Below are 21,085 nucleotides of genomic sequence, written 5' to 3' on the forward strand. Positions count from 1 at the left end.
ATTCCTTTAAATTGATTTTATTAACAAGATATTCTATGTGTATACTCCAGCCCAGGCCGGCTTCGAGGTGAATGCCTAGGAATTTAACTGAGGAAGACAAGTCAGTAATATTGCTGTTAAAAGAAAATTTAATATCTACAGTCTTATTATAGTTGATACTAAGTTTATTGGCATCACATCAGTCTTTTATCATGAACGATGTGTTGTAAAGCTGTCTTTTCATCAAAACATCATCATCCTGAGAAATTCCAAGTGCCAAATCATCAGCAAACATGAAAGTGTCAAGGCAGTCATCCTCAATGCTGGCTGGGAGGTCGTTAATTTATATAATGAAGAGCACAGGACCAAGAACGGAACCCTGTGGGACACCAAACTTGACAGGTTTAAATTCAGACATTGATTGCACCATTACAATAAACAGATTGGTGTCTATCTGTTAAATAAGAATTTAAAAACATAGTACTAGAATTATTAAAACCATAGCATTTCTGTTTTTGTATGAGTATATCATGAGAAATGGTATCAAAAGCTTTGGTAAAATCATAAAAACGGCCTAACATTAACCTGGACTTTTCTAAAACACTAAAGCACTTCTCCACAAATTTAACTATGGCTTCAATTGTATTGTGGGAGGACCTAAAACCATACTGATTAACAAATAGACGATTATATTCAAAGTAATGTGTAATTTGATTATTTAATAAGATTTCAAATACCTTTGAAAGTGTAGGTATTATACTAATTGGCCTAATTTGAATAATCTAGCTGATTACCTTTTTTATGGATCGGAATAACTTTGGAATATTTAAAGATTTCTGGAAAGGTGCATTTATCAATACAAGTGTTGAATATATGAGTTAATGGCTCACAGATAAAATTAGCAGCAGTTATGATAATTTTTGGACTAATACATCTGAACAAGAACTGTTTCTAAGTTTCAGAATAGCAGTGCAAACATGCTGAACAGTAACGTAATTAAGTTTGGAAACTGTGCCAGGTTTATGTGAATTATTTATAAAGGATGAATAATCGTTGTTTCCTTTAAGCATATTAACAATTTCATCTACTTGACAGATAAAATGGCTATTTATTTCTTCAGCATTTATGACGGGATGTTTGTTCTTGGGTTTAGAGTTGTTATTCAGTAATTCAGAAACGACAGACCACGTAGTCTTAGATTTATTAGCAGAGCAATTAATTAAATTAGAGTAAAATAGCATTTTCGCCGTTTTAATGGCCTTCTTATATTTACGTTTGAGTTGTTTATATTTATCCCCAAGTTCAGACATTCCGTGATAAGTTACTAGGTTGTAATAGAATAAACTGGTTTCTTTAAGCTCTCGAAGCCCACTTGGAACACTTACCAAGTCTACAGTGTCTTTGTTTAACAGGAATCAAAGGAAATGCAGTATCAATTACATTCATTAAAACATTTGTAAAATAGTTGGCTTTATCGTTAATACTTGGGTTGGATAAAAAGTAATGGCAACAGTTCGATATTTCTGACATGGCTTTATTCACAGGGGTACAACATTTACGTACCTTCTATATAGTCGCCCCCCTTATTTATTACCTTTTGCCAAATGTTTGGAAGGCGTCGTACACCATCAGCGCATCCATCTTTGTTGATATTCCGTATTGACTGCCCTAAAGCACGGATAAGTTCATCTCTAGTATTGTACTGGGTCCCTCACAGTGGTAATCGGATGGATCATATCGGGTGAGTACGGTGGATGTTCCAGTAGTCCGCGTTTTCTGTCTGCCTTGGAGGTACGGCGTGGTGCAGTATTACCCCATCAATGTCATACGCCACAATGAACATCTCCTTCACAGCACTTTGTGTAGGGCGCACTTTCTTTGGACGAGGAGAACCAGGATGCTTCCATTCATTTGATTGGCATTTCAAGTTTGGTTCATACGAGCGAGTCCAGGTTTCGTCCAAGAAAGTCGTCACTTTCCCTTTGGTACCGGTGCAACAAGGCCTTCCTGGAACGCTTTAACCCATCATGCAACTGTGCGGTATGGCAACGCTGCATCGCCACATGCTTCACGCAGTCCCTGAAAACATTCTTGTGCACTATGACCTCGTGCCATTTCGATTTTGATCCAGGAACGTTGCTCTAGTTTTGTAAGGATGGTCTTAGGGCTCTCGCACTATCCCTATGAAAGTGAACGTTCTACACACTGCAGTAGATTGATGGAGTACTGCCGCCGCTGGCTGCACTAACTCATCTAACAGTCCTTGTTCATGTCCACACAGCTGGCAGCTCTCGAACGCACCATCGCCACGTGACAGCAGTGTTACATTACTTTTTATCCAACCTATGTATTATCAATATTGTAAAGTAAAATCCAATTTATATTGATAAGTAAAGAAATAAGATAATGGATAGTGAAGTTACTAATTACGCGAGAGTATGTTGGGGAATTGTTATAGTCATCAGATGTTAACGTATTTCTAGTTAAATTGGCTTTAAATAAAATTGCGTCGTGGTCGGAGAAAATAGTCGGAATGACTACCGCATTAGATCTATCATTATGAATAGTGGTAGCAATATTGTCAATCCCTGTACCCTGTTTAAGCTGAGTCGAGTTGGCTGACATAGTACTAGTCTAAGACCATGACTGTCGAACAGGGTCTTAAGGTCATCCACTTCATTGGTATTGGCACAGAAGTCAATGTTAAAGTCGGCTGCTAAAACAATATTAGCGTCAGGTTTAAAATTGTATATCAAATTAATCATATCACTTAATTTGTCTAGAAAAAGAGTGAATATAGCTTTGTTTCTGTCAGGCCTACGATATAGAGCAACACAAACTAGATTATAAGTTTGAATATAAGTGCAACAAATCTCAAAATCATAAATAGTTGCTAAATTTATAACGTTATTAACATTACATGCTGTGATTTCATTTTTAACATAAATTACAGCACCTCCATGCTGATCGTGGCTCCTACAATAATAATTAGCAATATAATAGCCTGAAATTTTAACTAAGGATAATTCTTCCTTGCTAAGCCAATGTTCGACAAGACACAATATATCTACATCTAATTCATTGACTAGTGCAGGGCTGGGCACATTACGTGATTCTGAGAAATGAGTGCTGTGTGCTTTAAAGAGCGGTTCTTCCGAGCACTATTTCATTTGTCATAAAACACTCAAACTGATTAAGAAGTTCAATATCCAACGTCATTATTCTTTACAACATGCTACTGAATATGACAAATATGTTGGTAATGAACAGCATAAATGAATACAACAACTTAAAGAAAATGTTTCTCAGGTACATTATATTAGAGTATCTACTTGATAATTATATTGCAATATAAGTTGTTATACATTTAGTAAATATAATTTTAAATTATACAAGTATTATGATATATCATAGTATAGTATATTACAGTTTATGATATATCATATATTATATTACACTACACTACACTACATTATATTATATTTATCATATTATATCATACTATATTATATTATGTACTCGTATTAACAGGATGACAATAATGCACTTAGTGAAGCGGTTATGAGAATTAGCTACAAAATTTGGCACGAAATTGCAAATGAATTGAAAACATTCAACGAAGGTGAATTCATCAAGCGATATTTAATTATATTAGCCGATGAACTCTGTCCACAGCAAGTAGGGGAAATGGAAGCCATACGCCTGTCTCGTAGAACCGTGGTGAGGAGATTGCAGTTTGTGCATATAGGTTATGTAAATAAGCCTAATAATTTGACTGTGTGCATAGAGCGAAGTTTATTCCATTAAATTAATAAGAGTGTTATAAAGTCTGTAATGTACAATGGATTGATGTAATATCCTTATAAACTATTATGTACCCACAGACTGAATGACTGGAACAACCGTGGTTCTTGTTATATTAATGCAGGGAAGGTAGCTGTAATGTGAGTCTGCCACTGCGTGAGTGTTCTGCTCCGGCTTGCCTTGCGGAACGAGAGCAGCTCTGGCCTGGTTTCTTTATTTACTTTCACCATGGCTGCCATTCATCCTGTTGACTTAGGTATGACAACGGTTAAGCCATTTCTCTTTTCTGAATCACAGAATTCATTTACATGATGTACAAGTCAGGGGATAGTAATGTGTAGTAGAGGCGTTGACCTGTGTTAAACCGGTGAATAAGTGTGCGCAATAGTGAAATGGAGGACAATGCAGTGAAACAAGACCTAATGGAAATGAAGGAGAGCATGGCAGAGCTAAGGAAGAAGATGGAAGAAATTCTACTGGAAAACGAAATTCTGAAAAGCAAATGGAATCAATTTGAGGAGGAAAAACTTGTTATTTTTCGGGATAGAAGAAAAAGATAGAGAACAGAGAATCGATACATACGAGAAGATATTAGGAGTGTGTTGGGAGTGCTTTGGTATGGATGTGAGCAATGGACAAGTACAGGAAGCATTTAGAGTAGGAAAGAAGCAAATACAAAATACAGAACAAGTTAGACCAATATCAGTAAAATTTAAAAGTGTTGTTACGAAGGAGAGGATTATGAAGAATAGGACGATGCTAGGGAACATAACGATCACAATAGATGACGACTGGAGCTACGAAGAGAGAAGTAGAAGAAAAGTTTTAATCCCTTTTCTTAAAGCAGCACGAAAAAATGGACAATTCGCGAAACTCATCAAGGACAAAATTAAGATAAACAATTTGGTTTTTAGTGTAGAGAAGTGCTTAGTAACGTTAAAGGAACCGATCATAGACTCAGAAGAAAAGGAAAGGAACAGAAAATTTTTGAAAGAAAAAATCAAGAATATTGTATCTAAAGGCGAGGTTAGTAGTGACACAAGTGTGGTGAGTGTACGCGAGTCAATTGTAAATGTATCAAACTCAGCGAAAATTTCCGGAAAGCAGGCAGTGACATCAACTGAAGAAGAAACAGGAGTGACGCGAACTGGTATTCAGCAAGCTCAGCAGTACAAGACCTCAATGCAAGCGAATGAAAATAGTGGACATCAGATGGGAGCAATTCCGAAGCGGGTGAAGGAAGTAAGATCTAAATCGAGGCTGACGAGAAGTAGAGTAACACAAGTAGGAGATAGTTCAGGGAGCAGTGATGAAGGAAGAGGGGAAAACAAGGTGAAAAAACACTATGACTTAAGGAAATGGTGTGGAGGGGAAATAAATCGTGAGAGAAGAAAACTAAGACTTAAAAAGTAGCTATGTGGAAAAGGGAGTAGTGAAAAGTGCAAATAATTAGAGATGTAGAGTGAGGGGGGGGGGGGTTACAGTATTTTTGGTATAATGATGAGTTAGGAGTAAAGTAGAGGAAGAATTGATGAAAGACAAGAAAAGACTAGTGGAAGAATTGCAATTATAAAGTAAAAATAAGTAATGTCCCAATTGACTTGTAAGAGAGGCGTGTAAAACGGGGAAATGGCACTGTATACTAATAATGTGAAGTGCCGCCTCACCAAAAGGTATATTGCTTGAAGACAAATATATACATTCATTTACATGATGTATTACAGTGCTATCAGTTATGCTTTCCCCTGTGGCTTGGAGTTTTTCCTATGTGCGAGTCCCCACTTGTTTGCCGCGCACTGACGGGAGTAGCAAGCCTGCTTGCTTACTTGTTGACCTTACTGACTGGTGTTGTGTTGTTCGTTTCGTAATTCAACAGCATATATAAAGTGTATTATGCCTCGTGAGTTTACAACGGCACAGCATGTCTTTATTTATGATTCATATGTATTAACTCAGCTCGTGAAGTTCGAAGACGGTTTTAAGAAAGATTCTCGGGTGTACACGCTCCAGATCGTAAAACAGTTCATAATCTTTATCATAAGTTTCAGGAAACTGAAAGTGTCCAACCTAAGAAACCAAAGGAGTAACATAGGGTTCTCACCGAAGAAAGATTACATGACATTTGTAATCGTTAAAAAAATTCTTCTAGAAAATCTCTTCGTCGTCTTGCACAAAAAGTGGGAATTTCATATGAGTCTGTGCAAAAGGCTACTAAATTATTGCACTTCAAGCCGTATAAAATAACTGTGGCACATGCTCTTCAGCCAGGTTACCCGTATGTAGGAGCACATTTTGTGAGTGGATTCTGGAAATTGTGTACAATGGACAAATAGACCCACATTTAATATTCTTCTCGGACAAGGCTAGTTCCACCTCCGTGGTTATGTGTGTACTCAAAACAATCGTTACTGGAGTACTGATAAACCTGATTTCGTCCATGAAGTGCTCCTCCAGGATGAGAAAATCGGTGTATGGTGCGTCATCAATGGCAAATAAAACATTGGACCAATTTTTTTTTGACAATACAGTTGATTCTGTTTCTTATGTGATTACCATACCAACCACTTTTTTCAGAGAATTAACCGACAGGGAGCGTGATCATGCATTTTTTCAACAGAACTCTTCCAATGCTCATGCTGCAAATATTTCCATGAGAGAATTTCACAATGTGTTTCCACAAGAGAGGATTATTAGTAGGGATTTGTGGCCCCCTTGGTGTCCCAATTTAACAGTCTGCGGTTATTATCTCTGGGGTAAATTAAAAAATGCCGTGTACAAGACGAATCTGCACGTCATACAAAGATTATATTCGTCTGGAAATTGTCCGCATTTCTCATAATGAACTACAGCGACTGATGAATAATTTTCTAAAGAGATGCCAAAAATGTGTGGAGAATGAAGGAGGGTAGTTTCAACACCTCATTTGATAATTTGGTAAGTAATGAGCCTCTTAAATTTGTTTGTGCATTGTTGTATGTTTTATTGTTTTACCCTCCCGCTAATCACCAAGACCCGGCTAACGAGCGGCACGCTTGCACATAGGCAAAAAACTCCGGAGGAAAGCAAAACTGATCGCACTATATATTCCTTTCTTTTCCACGAAACACGCGAGACTTCACTGGAGGCATTGCTTCACTACGCCAGCTATACTCTGATGACAATGAACATTACTATTACATACCCTGCAATGTATATGCCGGTATGTAATTTCTCAGAATGCACAAATTCTCCCATGACCAGTTCGCAAACTATGCTCCAATGCTTCACCACTTTATATATTATCCTAATAAATAATTACTTAAACATTTTTTTACAAAATCGATTGCAGGGTTGCCGTATTACCTTGAATTCTACAGTTCATTAATCATGCTCGCATACCTCTCCGTATTTTCTTTATCCTCATTATTAAAGTTTTTTTGTCTCCTTGAGACAGATTGCCAGATTCCATGTCTCTACAAATTTTTGTGAAGTTACCAAGATAACAGAATGAGAAAGCGGGTATTAGGATATAATTCGTGAATTGGACAAATAGTTGACATTCTGCTAGTAGAAACAAACGTAGTTAACTGCAAAGTTGTGATCAATTTGAGTTCTACATACCTCAAATTGGTATCATTTCTAAGTATGTAGAACACCACCTTTGACCAGTTTATGAATTATGTTCCAATACCGCCTTGCTTAGCTTATTATCATCATGATTAGTCAAAAATATTTTTTGTCTCTTTATCCTTCAAGCAAATTATCAGTTTTGACGTCTTTACAAATAAGTTCAAGCAGTAGCTTTATAAACGTGGATTTAAGTTTTACTTTAAGCACTATGTGTGTGGCTTGCACCAGTTTCCTAATTTATTTGGAAAGACCCTTAAGCATCCTGTTTTAAATACCTAAAATGTCAACTCATACGGCCTCTCTAACTTCGTGGCATTCCGTGCTGTATTTATCAAAGCATATAGTATTAGTATTAGTATTTATTTATTTAACCTGGTAGAGACAAGGCCGTCAGGCCTTCTCTGCCCCTCTACCAGGGGATTACAGCTATAATATGAAAAAAAAAATTACAATTAATATTAAATTTACAATTACAATTACAATACAAATTAAAGTACGACAAGATTACCTGATTAATGAAAGCTAGACATTTTATTATAGAAGTTAAGAACAAAGAATATTTTTGTATTTACTGCATTACAAATTAAACCTACAATAACAAAATTCTATAGTGATTAAATTACCGGATATTGAAATATTTTGTGATAGATTAAGAGAACTATTTACAAGAAACCATGTCTGAACGAGTCTCAATTACTGACCAAGTGCCTAGTAAGTTTGCGTTTGAATTCAATTTTATTTCAACAGTCCCTGATGCTAGCAGGTAACGAATTCCAGAGTCTTGGCAGGGCTATTGTGAAAGAGGATGAGTATGAGGAGGTGCGATGGAATGGTATTGTTAGTATTGTTTCATGGCGAGAGCGTGTGTTCAGATTGTGGTGGGAAGAAAGGTAAGTGAAGCGAGACGACAGGTACGAAGGAATAGAAGAGTTCAAGATTTCGAAGAGAAGGAGAAGTGAATGTAAATTTCTTCTCTTATCTAATTTAAGCCAACCTACTGTTTCCAGAGTTGGGGTAATATGATCATATTTACGAACATTGCTTACAAAACGTACACACAAATTATGAGCACGTTGAAGTTTCGTTTTGTTGTCGCTGGAGAGGTCAGTCAGTAAAATGTCAGCATAGTCAAAATAGGGAAATACAAGCATCTGCACAAGGGACTTTTTTAAGCAAGAGGGAAGATGAACATTTATCCTTTTTAGCACATGGATAATAGAATATACTTTTCTGCAGGTTTCTGTGATTTGCATGTCCCAGTTGAGATTATTATCCATGTGAATGCCAAGATTTTTTACCAAAGAACTGAAAGGGATATGCACTGTACTTACTTTAATGGGGGAAATGTCGAGGTGCTTTACAGCATCGGTTTGCCGTTTGTGTCCTAATATAATTGCTTGTGTCTTTCCAGGATTGATATTAAGATGGAATTTCTTTGTCAATATTACAATCGAGTCAATGTCTTCATTCAATTTATCTATAGCATCATTTATTCAGTCTAAGCGGGAAGAGATGTAGCATTGAAGGTCGTCAGCATACAAGTGACAGTTACAATGCCTTACAAGAGATGTAATATCATTGACATATATTGTGAACAACAATGGTCCGAGTACTGAACCCTGTGGTATACCTGATGTTATGTTAAGCCAGGAAGAGCTTCGATTCCCGGATACAACACATTGTTGTCTTTCCCGTAAGTAGGATTTGAACCAACTCACAGCAGTCTCTGACAAATGCAGATTTCTCAATTTATGGGTGAGCAGGTCAAAATTGACAGAGTTGAAAGCTTTGCTAAGGTCAAGAAGTGTTAGTATTGTTACTTTATTAGAGTCGATTGCTTCATGAATGTCTTCGGTCACTTTAAGTAGAGCAGTGCTTGTGTTGTGTCCAGCTCTGAAACCTGACTGATACTTGTCAAATAGTGTCCTGATGCGATAAAGTTCATTGCTGAAATGTTATTTTTAAAATATTGCTTAATCCTAAGCATGAATTTCACTAAAAATACTGGTCTCAATCATTAATATATTGCATAAAAATTAAAACATCCATTTCTTCACTATTCTCCCTGAGTTGCAACATAAACACACTCAAGGATGTTCCTACTCTCAAACTGACCATTTTAACCCCTATCAATGTAACGTCTAGGTCGCACCCTCATCCTGTAATGGTATGTTTTTAAATCTGATATTTAACAACGCTTTATCAATTATGAGATTATATAGCGTTGGTGAAAATGGTAATAGCATGATGGTTCTTGGTAAGGCGAGACCAAGGATTTGCCATGAATACCTGACCCCAAGCAAGTACATCAGCCTACATTGAATTCGAAAACACACCCGATCTGAGCTTCAGATCAGAAGACCAGTTCCTTAGCCACGAACTACACCAATGGCTTTGTATTAGGAGTGCAAACATTTTCTGAGCAGTGGATGACTTCATATCTGAGGTTCTACTGCGGAAAGATATTTCTCATGCAGTGTATCTATTTACTTACTGGCTTTTAAGGAACTCGGAGGTTCATTGCCGCCCTCACATAAGCCCGCCATTGGTCCCTATCCTGAGCAAAATTAATCCATTTTCCATCATCATATCCCACCTCCCGCAAATCCATTTTAATATTATCTTCCCATCTACGTCTCGGTCTTCCTAAAGGTCTCTTTCCCTCTGGCTTCCCAACTAAAACTCTATATGCATTTTAGTTTTTCCTTCAAGTAATCTCTCTTTTTATTCCTAAGCATACGATTTGCTTCCCGTCTTGTATTGAAATAATTATCTCTATTTGCCTCAACTGGATCCTGTAAGAATTTCAATTTTGCCTGTTTCCTTCTTTCTACTACCATGCAACACCATGCAACAATCTTCATCAAACCACGGTTTCTTTTTCTTAGTTTCATAATAACCTATGCTCTGTTCAGCTGCAGTTTTGATATTATCTCGGATATTTTCCCACATGCTATTCACATCTAACTCTTCCTCAACATCGTCGGTTTGTGCTAATACGGCAAACCTATTTGAAATTTCTACCTGATAATGTTGCTTAGTTTCCTCGTCCTTTAATTTCGGAATATTGAATCTTCTAATATTAACTTGTTGCTCTACTCGCTTGGCTACTGATAGTCTTTCTCTTAGTTCTCCAATTACCAAATAATGGTCAGAATTACAGTCTGCCCCCCTGAAGGTTCGAATGTCTACTATACTAGTATGTCTTCTCTTATCTATGAAGATGTGATGTATCTGGTTATGTGTCAATCCATCTTTAGAAGTCCAGGTATATTTATGTATATCCTTATGGGGGAATGTTGGATATACAGGAATAAGGTTTTTAGATTTGGTACTTGGAATGTTACAAGTCTATATAGAACAGGAGGGGTAACATTAGTAGCAAAAGAACTAGGTAGATATAGAATAGACTTTGTGGGAGTACAGGAGGTTAGGTTAGATGGGAATGGCATAACACAAATAGGAGATTATTTGCTGTATTATGGGGAAGGAAACGATAATCACCAATTAGGAACAGGATTATTTATTCATAAAAGAATAAAATCAGCAGTAAAAAAGGTCGAATTTATCAGTGATAGGTTATCGTATTTAGTACTTAAGGGTAGATGGTGCGATATCGTGTATCTATTAGCAAGGAAAATGTGTTATACGGTAACACAAATGAAACACAAAGACGATCTGTGATATACTTTATTCCCATCACTCATTTTCCAATACCTGGGTTCAAATCCCCAGAGCACCTCCCAAAAGAGGTTTACATTGTAACCAGTGAATATGAAAAAGTACATAGAATGATCACTCTTATGGCAGCTTGTCAGGGCCTGGGGATACCAGTTTGACAGGAAAGACTTCAAATAAGCATTGGCAACACAGAACAAATTTTAAGCACGGCAGTTTCAACAATGTTCTCAACAACACATTATACACAATAATAATTTATTAAATTCAATATGACAGGCGGTATAGGATTACAAACGCACATACTAATTGTAAGACTCTGTCCTTGCAGATATCGTAAATAGAAATTCAACACATTAATACAATGACCCTCCTTTTAATGCATTGAGTTTGAAAATTAGTGTTAAACTGAACCTAAAGATAATGTGATATGAAATAATGACGTAAGAAGAGAAGTTGTACAATGTGTTTGGAAGAAGTTTGTTATTAGAAAAAATCAATGTTACTTTTAAAACGAATGTTGCATTCCAAGGTAGAAATTTCAGAGTAATATAACCCCCAAAATATGAACATTTAAGCAATACAAAATTATTAATCAAAAGAATCTACAGTAAATGTTAATGTTTCTCGTTATCTCCAAATATGGTATCTGGGATTCTTTTTGAATATATGATAGGCTAGTAGAATTGAACTCCGTTTGTGGGACAGAATTTTCATTGCCAGAGTGATCAAATGGAGATGTCCAGAAAACTCGTCACAAATTAAGAATTAGTAACTGATACAATAAGTCACACATTAACAGGAATAATTCGTCACACATTAAGGATTCGTAATGGGTATAATGTGTCACGCATTTAGGATTGGTCATACGTAAAGGAATTGCTCACAAACATAGGCCAGACTTTGATGTATAATTTAGAGTTGTTTCCATAATTTCCACAACTGTACCATAGTATCTTAAATTCTAAGTAAAAGTGGTTTCCACAATTCTAAGTAAAATGTACATTTCAAGTGAAGTCTAAATTGTCGTGGAGTATTTGAAATATGGAACTACTAACCTCAGAGAGAAGACGTAAGTTAATATAATAGAGGATATACAGTATTATGTACATAAAACATAGGGATAAAAAAAAATGGAACAGTATGGCTTTGCGAACTAGAAGAGAATCTTACTTGTAAATGATCAGCTTTGTCATTAATAAATCATAAATTCATGGTCCAATATTACAGACTAAAAATATGACAAATATTCTGCACATGAAAACATGTAGAGACAAATCGACAAGAGTACCAGTAACAAATAATCCACTTGTGACAAATGACGAATTCGGTATGACCAATAGTAGGTGTGTCCAATAGAAACGTGACCAATTTTCCTAGAATCCAAATGGAATAATAAGATAATAACCAGCACAATTAAAATTTTGAAGTACGGTATTCGAGAAAAATCTGTTAAATTTTACCTGAGGATTTTTTGTTCAAGGGCAGAATTGGTTAATATGCTACCAACTTACAACAGCGAATGCTGCTGGAGTGAGCTTCTGGTGAGCTGTCTCCTCAATTTAAAATGCTTTCTTCGTTTTTTCGTCATGGAAGAAACATAAAATTTTACTTTAAATTTCAAGAGAGATAGGAAAAAATTGTATTGCTCTAAAAAATCATTGTTATTAGCCTGGTTTGAGTTCACAAACTCTATTAAACGCTTGTTCACAAGGGCAACAGAAAAAATAAATGTCTAGAGCAAAGCAAAAGAAGAAAAATACTGAAAAAAGCTAATAAAGTCGTGGAGGAGATGATTCAAGATGAAGTGTAATTCAAAGGACCGGGAAGATAGAAGGGTCTTTATACTTGCTACTAAGTCGTATTAGAGAAATGGAGGTACATTTTCCATGTTATCTGGATCTCGGCCGTAAGAGGAGGTAAAGAACTGAGCACATTATTTTGGCCTCTTTCTGTTTTCGGAAAAAGACCTCAAAATTATAACCAGTTAAAAATGAAACCAATTTCATCTGCCCCACTAATTTTATTGCTGTTCCAACAACAGAGTAAACTCGTCTTCACAACAGAGGAGTAAAAATGAACTAAAATTTAGTTATTAAACTGAAAGTTACTTGATCTCGTGTCACACTCATATCCCAAAGCTGACACTGGGTCTATGTATTACAATTGGTATAATGCTTGAAGCTGTCTGCATACAACCACTGCAGGTTCTGACATACTATACAGTGATACAACGTTGAGCTCTGTTTTGACACAGTTAATGTAATGATAAAAACTTACACAGTGTTGTTTGGTATATTTACAAGTGAACTTGGTGATGAACAACACCAATTCGCTCTCTCTCTCTTTCACACACAATCACGCAACTCTCTCATGCTATAGTTTTAGGAATGACAACGGATGATACAAAACGAACAAAGAGTATTAATATTAGTACAGTATTTTGGCAGGACTTTGGACAATGCCACACCACAACCTTTTAATATTGTCTTATTCACCACCAGCCCACACGTTGACTGTTGCAGCGTCTGTAACCATTTTCATTTATTGTCCTTGAGCCCTTCAAATATCCTAAATCCATCACTTGGTTCAAAATCGCAGCAGTTCAAAACAATTACCAAAATAGGCTACAACTCAACTTGTGCTTAAGTAACAATAGAGAGATTTGAAGAAAGAAAACAACGGTAGCTTACTGAAGAGAAGAGGTCCAGATTGAATGTAGTCAATTTCAGATTAAATATTAGAAAACAAGCTTCGATCTACTTTCCCCTGCAGGTGAAAAGAGACAGGCAGGAAATTAATCATTTTATTTAATGGAGTCGTTATAAATATGATGAAGTCTACTGTACTAAAATTTGGATCAAAATATCAAGATGGATTTCCAGTCTATTCCATTACCTGTATAAAATATTTCTTGCTGTTGTTTTCCATCAATTGTCATTATTCTTCCTTATTTTCTACTGTTTTCTAAGTTATTTCTACCTTTTTTCTCTTAGATAACATCGTGGAAAATTTCTCCAGTCCCTATGTCCACTTAAACGAATTACACTTAAACATCACATTTGATTCCATTATCTGCACAGTTCTTTATGGCCAATGACCTCCACTGTCCGTGCGTGGAATAGTGACTAAGAGAAATGCTCAAGAAAATGAAGACGGGTTGAATTGAACATATAAATCGTGCTCATTTGAAAGGCAATCTGCCCCTGTTTCTCAAGATTTCTTCTTCTTCTTCTTATTCTTCTTCTTCCCTTCAAGTACTACGCACTATGGTCTGTTAATTTTCTGAAAATTATTCATTACAAAGAAAGAACTGGTAAAATACTGAATTATTTAAGGATATAAATACAAACAATCAACTTGTGTGAACAATGAACTTTAAAAGCCTACTACATAGCTAATTCTTTGATGGTGACTGACTGAAAGATGTTATATGGTTTATCATTATCACTATAATTTAATTCAATTGCTTATAGTACCATTGCGCTGTTCTCTTGCACTAAAAGATCCAATCTACTTTAGGTCCATTATCAGAACTGGTGAACGGGCTCTAAATTCTTATAAAATACCCATTATTGCTCTTCACATTTCCACTTCATTCTTTTTGTACATATTTCATCATTAATTTAACCTGATTTAACTGAGGTTTTTTTTATCAGCTGTACAAGATTTCTTACGGATCTTTATCCTTTTACAGACATAATTTCAAATCTAATACAGAAAAGTATTTTAAAATTGCAGAGAATGCATCATTACCATTTACCTAATTTATTCTTCTTTTTTATGCCAGTAAACTTATAATTTATCCCTTGTCGCTCTTAAGACAATAATATTTATTCAGATCCTGCTCAAGCAGATTCGAGTGAATTCGATAATCGAAGCATTTGAGAAGTTCTCATTCCCATTATCAAAGCCTACAACAATTACTACTGAATAAATTCGATTATTCAAATCTATTGAATTGTTCCTTCCTTCATTTACAAACAAACGAGTGGCTCGATATGCTTTAAAAATTGGAATAATATAAAAACAAGCAGAACTATCAAGTAGTCAATTACTATACTATTGAATAAGTCCAATTTAATCGGCAGTGTGCAATCCATCACATGATCGTGGATACAAAACTCAGGATCGTCGATTTTCCATTATTCTACTATGAATCTTTTTTCACCACACAAAAATACCAGTTCCTGCTGTACTTTTAAAACATCAAAATTAACCGTTTCAGTTTAATTTTTGTATTTAATTCTTCTCCTTCCCAGGATTTCCAGATTGGGCGATATTTCGCCGTTTGGGCTACATAATTTGAGACCTATTTTTTTTTTGTACCATTTGGACGACTTTTGCCCGGAATTTTGCGAAATTTGGGCGACATAGAAAAATTACTTAATCGTTTATTAATTTTATTTTATTGAGTACTGGTAGTCCATTTCTGATACATCCCTAATCCAATCCACTGACTGACATGAAATATTACACTTATCATTGTTGACACGCCGGAACTTGTTTTTTTAGCCAAGAAAACTTTATTGTAGTTATTTATGTTTATTCTCAACATTGTAGTTGAGCGCCGGAACTTGTCACCGATCTTTGAGACTGGTTTAAACAAACGTATCGCTATTTCTTCCTCGCTCCAGGAAGTAGGCTCACTGCGCTATTTTTTCTTAATCTGAGGACCAATAAACTGATAATACTGAAACTTATACACGAAGCATTGTAGAGAATTTTCTAACAACGTGAAAAATAGCAATCTAACCCTAGTTTGTATTGCAGCTCCCTAAATATTTAATTCTTTCAAAGGTGTTAATAGGGTATAACAGTGACTTGTGTTGTGCAAAATTGGAGAAGTGGGGAAAATTTGAGAAGATGGCACAAAAACCAATGCAAATCGTATGCCATAAATACTAAATTTATAGAATTTGTTACAGAAATATGACAAAGTAATGATATATTATAAAAACGAATATATTGAGATTACTTATTTTTAAAGTAGAAAATTGCGACATTTGGCTATACTAGCACCAAGATTTGGTAACTTTAGGTAAAATCAATCCGGCAACCCTGTCCTTCCTCACCGGTTTATATATTTGAACCATCTCTCTTTCTTTATTGTAACTGACTGCATTCTCTCAGTCGCTGACCACAAAATGATGTTTAGTCATTTGTAGTAGATGTAGCGAGTAGAATTATTTTTTCTCTTTTCACTTTTCATATGAAGAAATGGCACGTCCAACTTCGAAGATGTTTTCTAATATTTCATCAGAAATGGAAAAATCCTATGTGAACCTCTCTTCCTCGCATAAATTATTTGTTATCAAGAGAAATTGATTAGAAATCACGGAGAAACAGCGCACAAGAAATGATAGCCACTTTATGAACTGCTGCAATTGCAAATTTCTTCATCAAGATTCATACTAGGTACTTCATACAACACAGTTGAAAGGAATGCAGCAATGGTGAAGTTTGCTTTGGACTACTTCCTTTGCTATAAATAAAACACAAACGTTTCAGAGGTTAGGTTTACCTTCATCAGACAAGGGATGAAGCCTATACATTGAAGTCGTCCCTCCCTTCTTCTTCTTTTATTACTTGTTTAATACAGCCTTCGACATATATTCACGAACATTCAAAGAAAATACTGTAGTGTAAATTATCTCCAGATACTTCATGATTGCAAACCCATGTTAGATGTTTAGAATTGTGCATAAAGACAGCACTTATATCTCATTCATGAGCATTTGAACAACGTAACAAATTATAAATACCTATCTCAAAATGATTCCTCCGATTTTAATATGGTTTATCACGGAAAGCATTCTAATTTGTAGGGACGCAGTTAGTCTCAATAGACAGCTAACTTCTCCTATGGCTACTCATATGCACATGCACTGGCTATTGCTGTAAAATATCATTGTTAAAAAATGTCACTGTCGAAATCTCAGATAACTTTTTGTATCCTGAATTTCGCGGCTCATCGCTCTCTTATGACTGCAGCAAGATGAAGATGAGTTCATTTCTCAACAAAATGGTGCATCACCTCAGCTCCACCATCATGTGCATTAGTACTGCAACGAGCATTTTCCTCAATGCTGTATTGGTAGTTGCACAGCTCAAGACCAATACTTGGTGAGGTGGGCACTGCATTCACCTAACCTAACCCTCTGTCATTTTTTCCTGTGGGGATACGTAAAGGACAATGTTTGCGTTCCTCCTTTGGCTAATAACCTGTAGGATCTATGGCGTCGCATCATAGCTGTGGTGCAGGTGACAGTGACGCATGTGTGGAGTGTGGGAGAAATTAGAATATCAACTAGATGTGTGCTGTGATTAGAAGTTCACATAACGAGCACTTGTACCAAACGAAACTTGAAGAGATTACCTGTCTATTGGCACTATTGCATTGCTGTAGCATTAATAGTTACAGAGGTAAAGTATTGTGAGATCAGAGCAATCATTCTGGGACATGGTTTGTTTAAAGGCGTGAAGGAATTTCACGTATCAGACTCTGAGAACAATATATAATAACTTTCGTAGTCATCTAATTATCCTCTGACTAGAGTCACGGCAAGAATTGTGCCGGCTGATAAGCTATCGCTTCTCACCTGCCGGGCAATACACTAGTCCGTGGTTCAGCGGTTACTTGTTATGCTAGAGTGACTACCTAATAAATTCTAATACATTTTAAAAGTTTTGTACTCGCCCACGTCACGCAAGGAGATGCTGGAACTGTCTACCTACATTTTACATACATTTCTGATATCTGCTTAGGAAATTACCCATCACCTTTCTTAGTTCTCTTCTTTTTTTCAATTGATTATTTTACGACCTGTATTAACTGCTATGGTTATCTAGCGTATGAGTGAGATGGTTATAATGCTAGCGAAATAAGTCCAGAGATAAGAGCCGAAAGTTACCCAGTATTTGTTCTTAATGGGTTCAGGAAAAACCCCAGAAAAAGCCTCAACCAGTAACCTGTCTCAACCAGGATTTGAACCCGGGCCGCTCGTTTCACGGTCAGACGCACTAACCGTTACTCCACAGTGGTGGACTAGTTCTCTTCTTATCTTGAACACTTCCAGTTTTCCGAAATGTATGAACTAATTAATGGATCGTATCATGACTTGGAACTCGACCACCTGGAAATTTCTTTTGAAATAATCTGACAGTACGAGCGTATGGACATACAAATCGTAAATAAACACCGAATGTGGAATATAATAATTAGGCTATTTATTCTATGCAAGAACAGTTACTTGCACTGTTAAAATAACACTAACTGTGTCGCGTGAGTGTCAGGTCAAACTAGTTAACCTGCTCGCCCAATTTCCTGTCCGGCCGTAGGCGTTGCCTTAGCAGCTCGGCAGTTTCCGCCGCAGCTCTGGTTAGAAGATACTTCCTTTTCTTCTCTTTCTTGTTAGCTCGACTGTTTTAGGGTTAGTTTTAAGTAGTTTTATTAATTTTTATTTTGAAGAAGATAAGATGAATTCTGTGACAAAAGTCCTCTGTAAATCTGAGAAGATACATATTGAAAAGTCTGAAAATATACAAACCTACGCGATTGCACATAAATTTTCCTCCATATGGATGAATTGTGTCATTTGAAAGAAACGTAATTTACAGACAAGATTATGTTGGTAAATAAATGAGCCACTTGACATACATTTGATTCTGACTTACGTCACAGAAAGTTCACTTGTTTTGAGCATAAAAACTAACGTGAACAACTTGTTTTGAGCATAAAAACTAATGTGAACAAACAGAGATCCTGCTTATTTTGATATCGGCTTATTATTACACCCATTTCCGTTTTCCATTATCCAGTTAGCTAATGGAAAAGCTCCCATTTCATTATCATGCACGAATGTTAGTGTTCCTCTATGTGCAAAGTTTTGGCACTAATGTACGTCACTGGAAAGTTATTATTCCAAGGTAGTCCCTCTTTTCCTCAGAACTTTAAAAACAAATTTAGATGATTATTCACACTTAATTAGACACTGCAATTCAAGATATTAATACCAGAGAGAAAATCATCACGAATATGTTGGACATAAGTTAATATCTTCGTATTGTAAGCCAGCAGAAGCTTAGTCAGATCAAAAGGACAAAGGTTCTATGCGTGGAATTTGTGGTGGACTAGGTGGTGGTAGAAAGAATTTAATTTGACAATACACCAAAATTCAAGTCTCTCAGCTCTTATTCCTAGTTTTTCTCTTAATCTGTTTTCAGATAAAGAAATTTGTCAAGTGTGATACATTACATTTTACGGTACCTATTGGACAATATATTGTGTTGGTTGTCAGGACGAGACTGATCCTCATGAATCTCTAATCATTTTACGACTCCCTCTTAGTAACAGATACATTGATGTAATTAATATTGTACTCAGCATATCCTTCTCTTAATAAGGTGGGTGCTCCTGTTATGGCCATGTTCCTGATATGGCCACCCCCTATTGTGAGTTAGTTAACCAAAAAATCCGCTAAATTGCAGCAACATCCAGTGAAAGGACTACCTGGTATGTCACTTGATCGTTTTCCATCCAGTCAGGTTGAACAATATGGCGTCAGTTGTCTGTTTTGCGGTTTTCACGTGACCTCTTCTTATTTTTCTCTGGTAAGTCTCCTTTGTTTTATGCGTGTTTTTCAAAGAGTTGTTTCATGAAAACCATAGTACTCCATTCAGTTTTTAATGTTCTGTTGATTGGTGTTGTCGTTGATGGCGTATCTTTTACGAGTTGTTCATAATCAAACGATTTTCGTGAAAGCTTACCTGCTCCTGATATGGCCATATCAAATGCACCATGGCCACATATCAAGTTCATTTCACTTTTATTTTTTCACCTGACAAATTTACATGCCTTATAGCTGGGATTACGCAAAAATTTTGTATTTTAAGAAAAACAATTTAATTTTTTATGAAAAAACCTGTTTTGACTACACTTTTGAATTATAAAAAAAGATTATTAAGTGTCATGTTTATTCATTTTACACCAAAATTATTTAATTTTAGCACAATTGCGCTATCGAACTGAAAACAATCACGATTTGTAGAACATGGAACAAGGGTGGCCATATCATGTGCACATGTTCCTGATATGGCCACTAGGTAGTCTTTTGGAATTTGGGACTTTTTGGACAATTAAAGCTATTTTATGGGGAAAGGAAATTGTTTTAAGAAAGTCCATTAGACTGAGAACGAGTAATAAAAAAAGTGGTTTACATTTTTTTCAAAATGGCGGCTAGAAAAATTCTCAAACCATAGCATGGCCATATCAGGGACACCTACCTTACATCACTTTACTATCTTCGACGCTGTCTGCTGGGCATCAAGTGAATGTCAATATATATATATATATATATATATATATATACATAATAATAATAATAATAATAATAATAATAATAATAATAATAATAAATCGTACAAATGGCGAAATGATAGCAGGATAAACAGAAACATATTAAAGAAATCTACCACAACACCGCGTTCGTTCAATACAAATTCCACTCAGGTCTGCAAAGTGGAAACTCGATACATAACAATACTGTACTTGAGGCAGTACTCTGCGAGAAAAGCTACTACAATACTGTCTCTGTCCACCACACGTTCTACTTGGACTCTGAAACTGACGCGCTAGTCATTCAGCTAGCGGTGCTCCATTCAAATTTCATAAAACTGAAAATATATATAAGGCAGAGGAAAGGTAAGAGAGAGTAAAAACTGGTGCCTGAAACACCTGCACCGTGAAATACACGCTACACTCCCGACACTGCAACAAGCCAGGGGGCTCTGTCAGTTCCTCACCCAAAGCCTACGCACCACCACCGTCATTTGTCACCAACTGTCAAGGCTTGGTTCCCAGCGTCGTGACCGCATTACCACCATCGTCCTGTTGCTGGACCGGCGCAGACTGTCTTTCATGGTGGTGGCCCGTGATGCTCCAACTGCCATTACTGCAACACGTCACATCTGCGTCAGTTCTGCAAGACTGTCAACTCCACGCGCCCGACTTCAG

General features: G+C 36.2%; 1 protein-coding gene across 7 annotated transcripts in view; it reads right to left on the reverse strand.

The window, feature by feature from the left end:
- The window catches only part of LOC138715019 (thrombospondin type-1 domain-containing protein 7B-like), a 776,776-nt gene that overhangs the window by 10,598 nt on the left and 745,093 nt on the right, over nt 1-21,085 (reverse strand). For 6 of the 7 annotated variants that reach the window (XM_069847416.1, XM_069847411.1, XM_069847415.1 and 3 more), the window contains one exon: nt 11,069-21,023. The exons of the other annotated variant lie outside the window; for it this stretch is intronic. In XM_069847416.1, the coding sequence (XP_069703517.1) occupies nt 20,915-21,023 (109 nt within the window). In that variant the 3' untranslated portion in view covers nt 11,069-20,914. Of the gene's footprint in view, nt 1-11,068; nt 21,024-21,085 lie in introns of those variants that run through there. 7 annotated transcript variants of the gene reach the window in all.

The sequence above is a fragment of the Periplaneta americana genome, chromosome 15 (assembly GCF_040183065.1).
Source record: "Periplaneta americana isolate PAMFEO1 chromosome 15, P.americana_PAMFEO1_priV1, whole genome shotgun sequence".
Lineage (NCBI taxonomy): Eukaryota > Metazoa > Arthropoda > Insecta > Blattodea > Blattidae > Periplaneta > Periplaneta americana.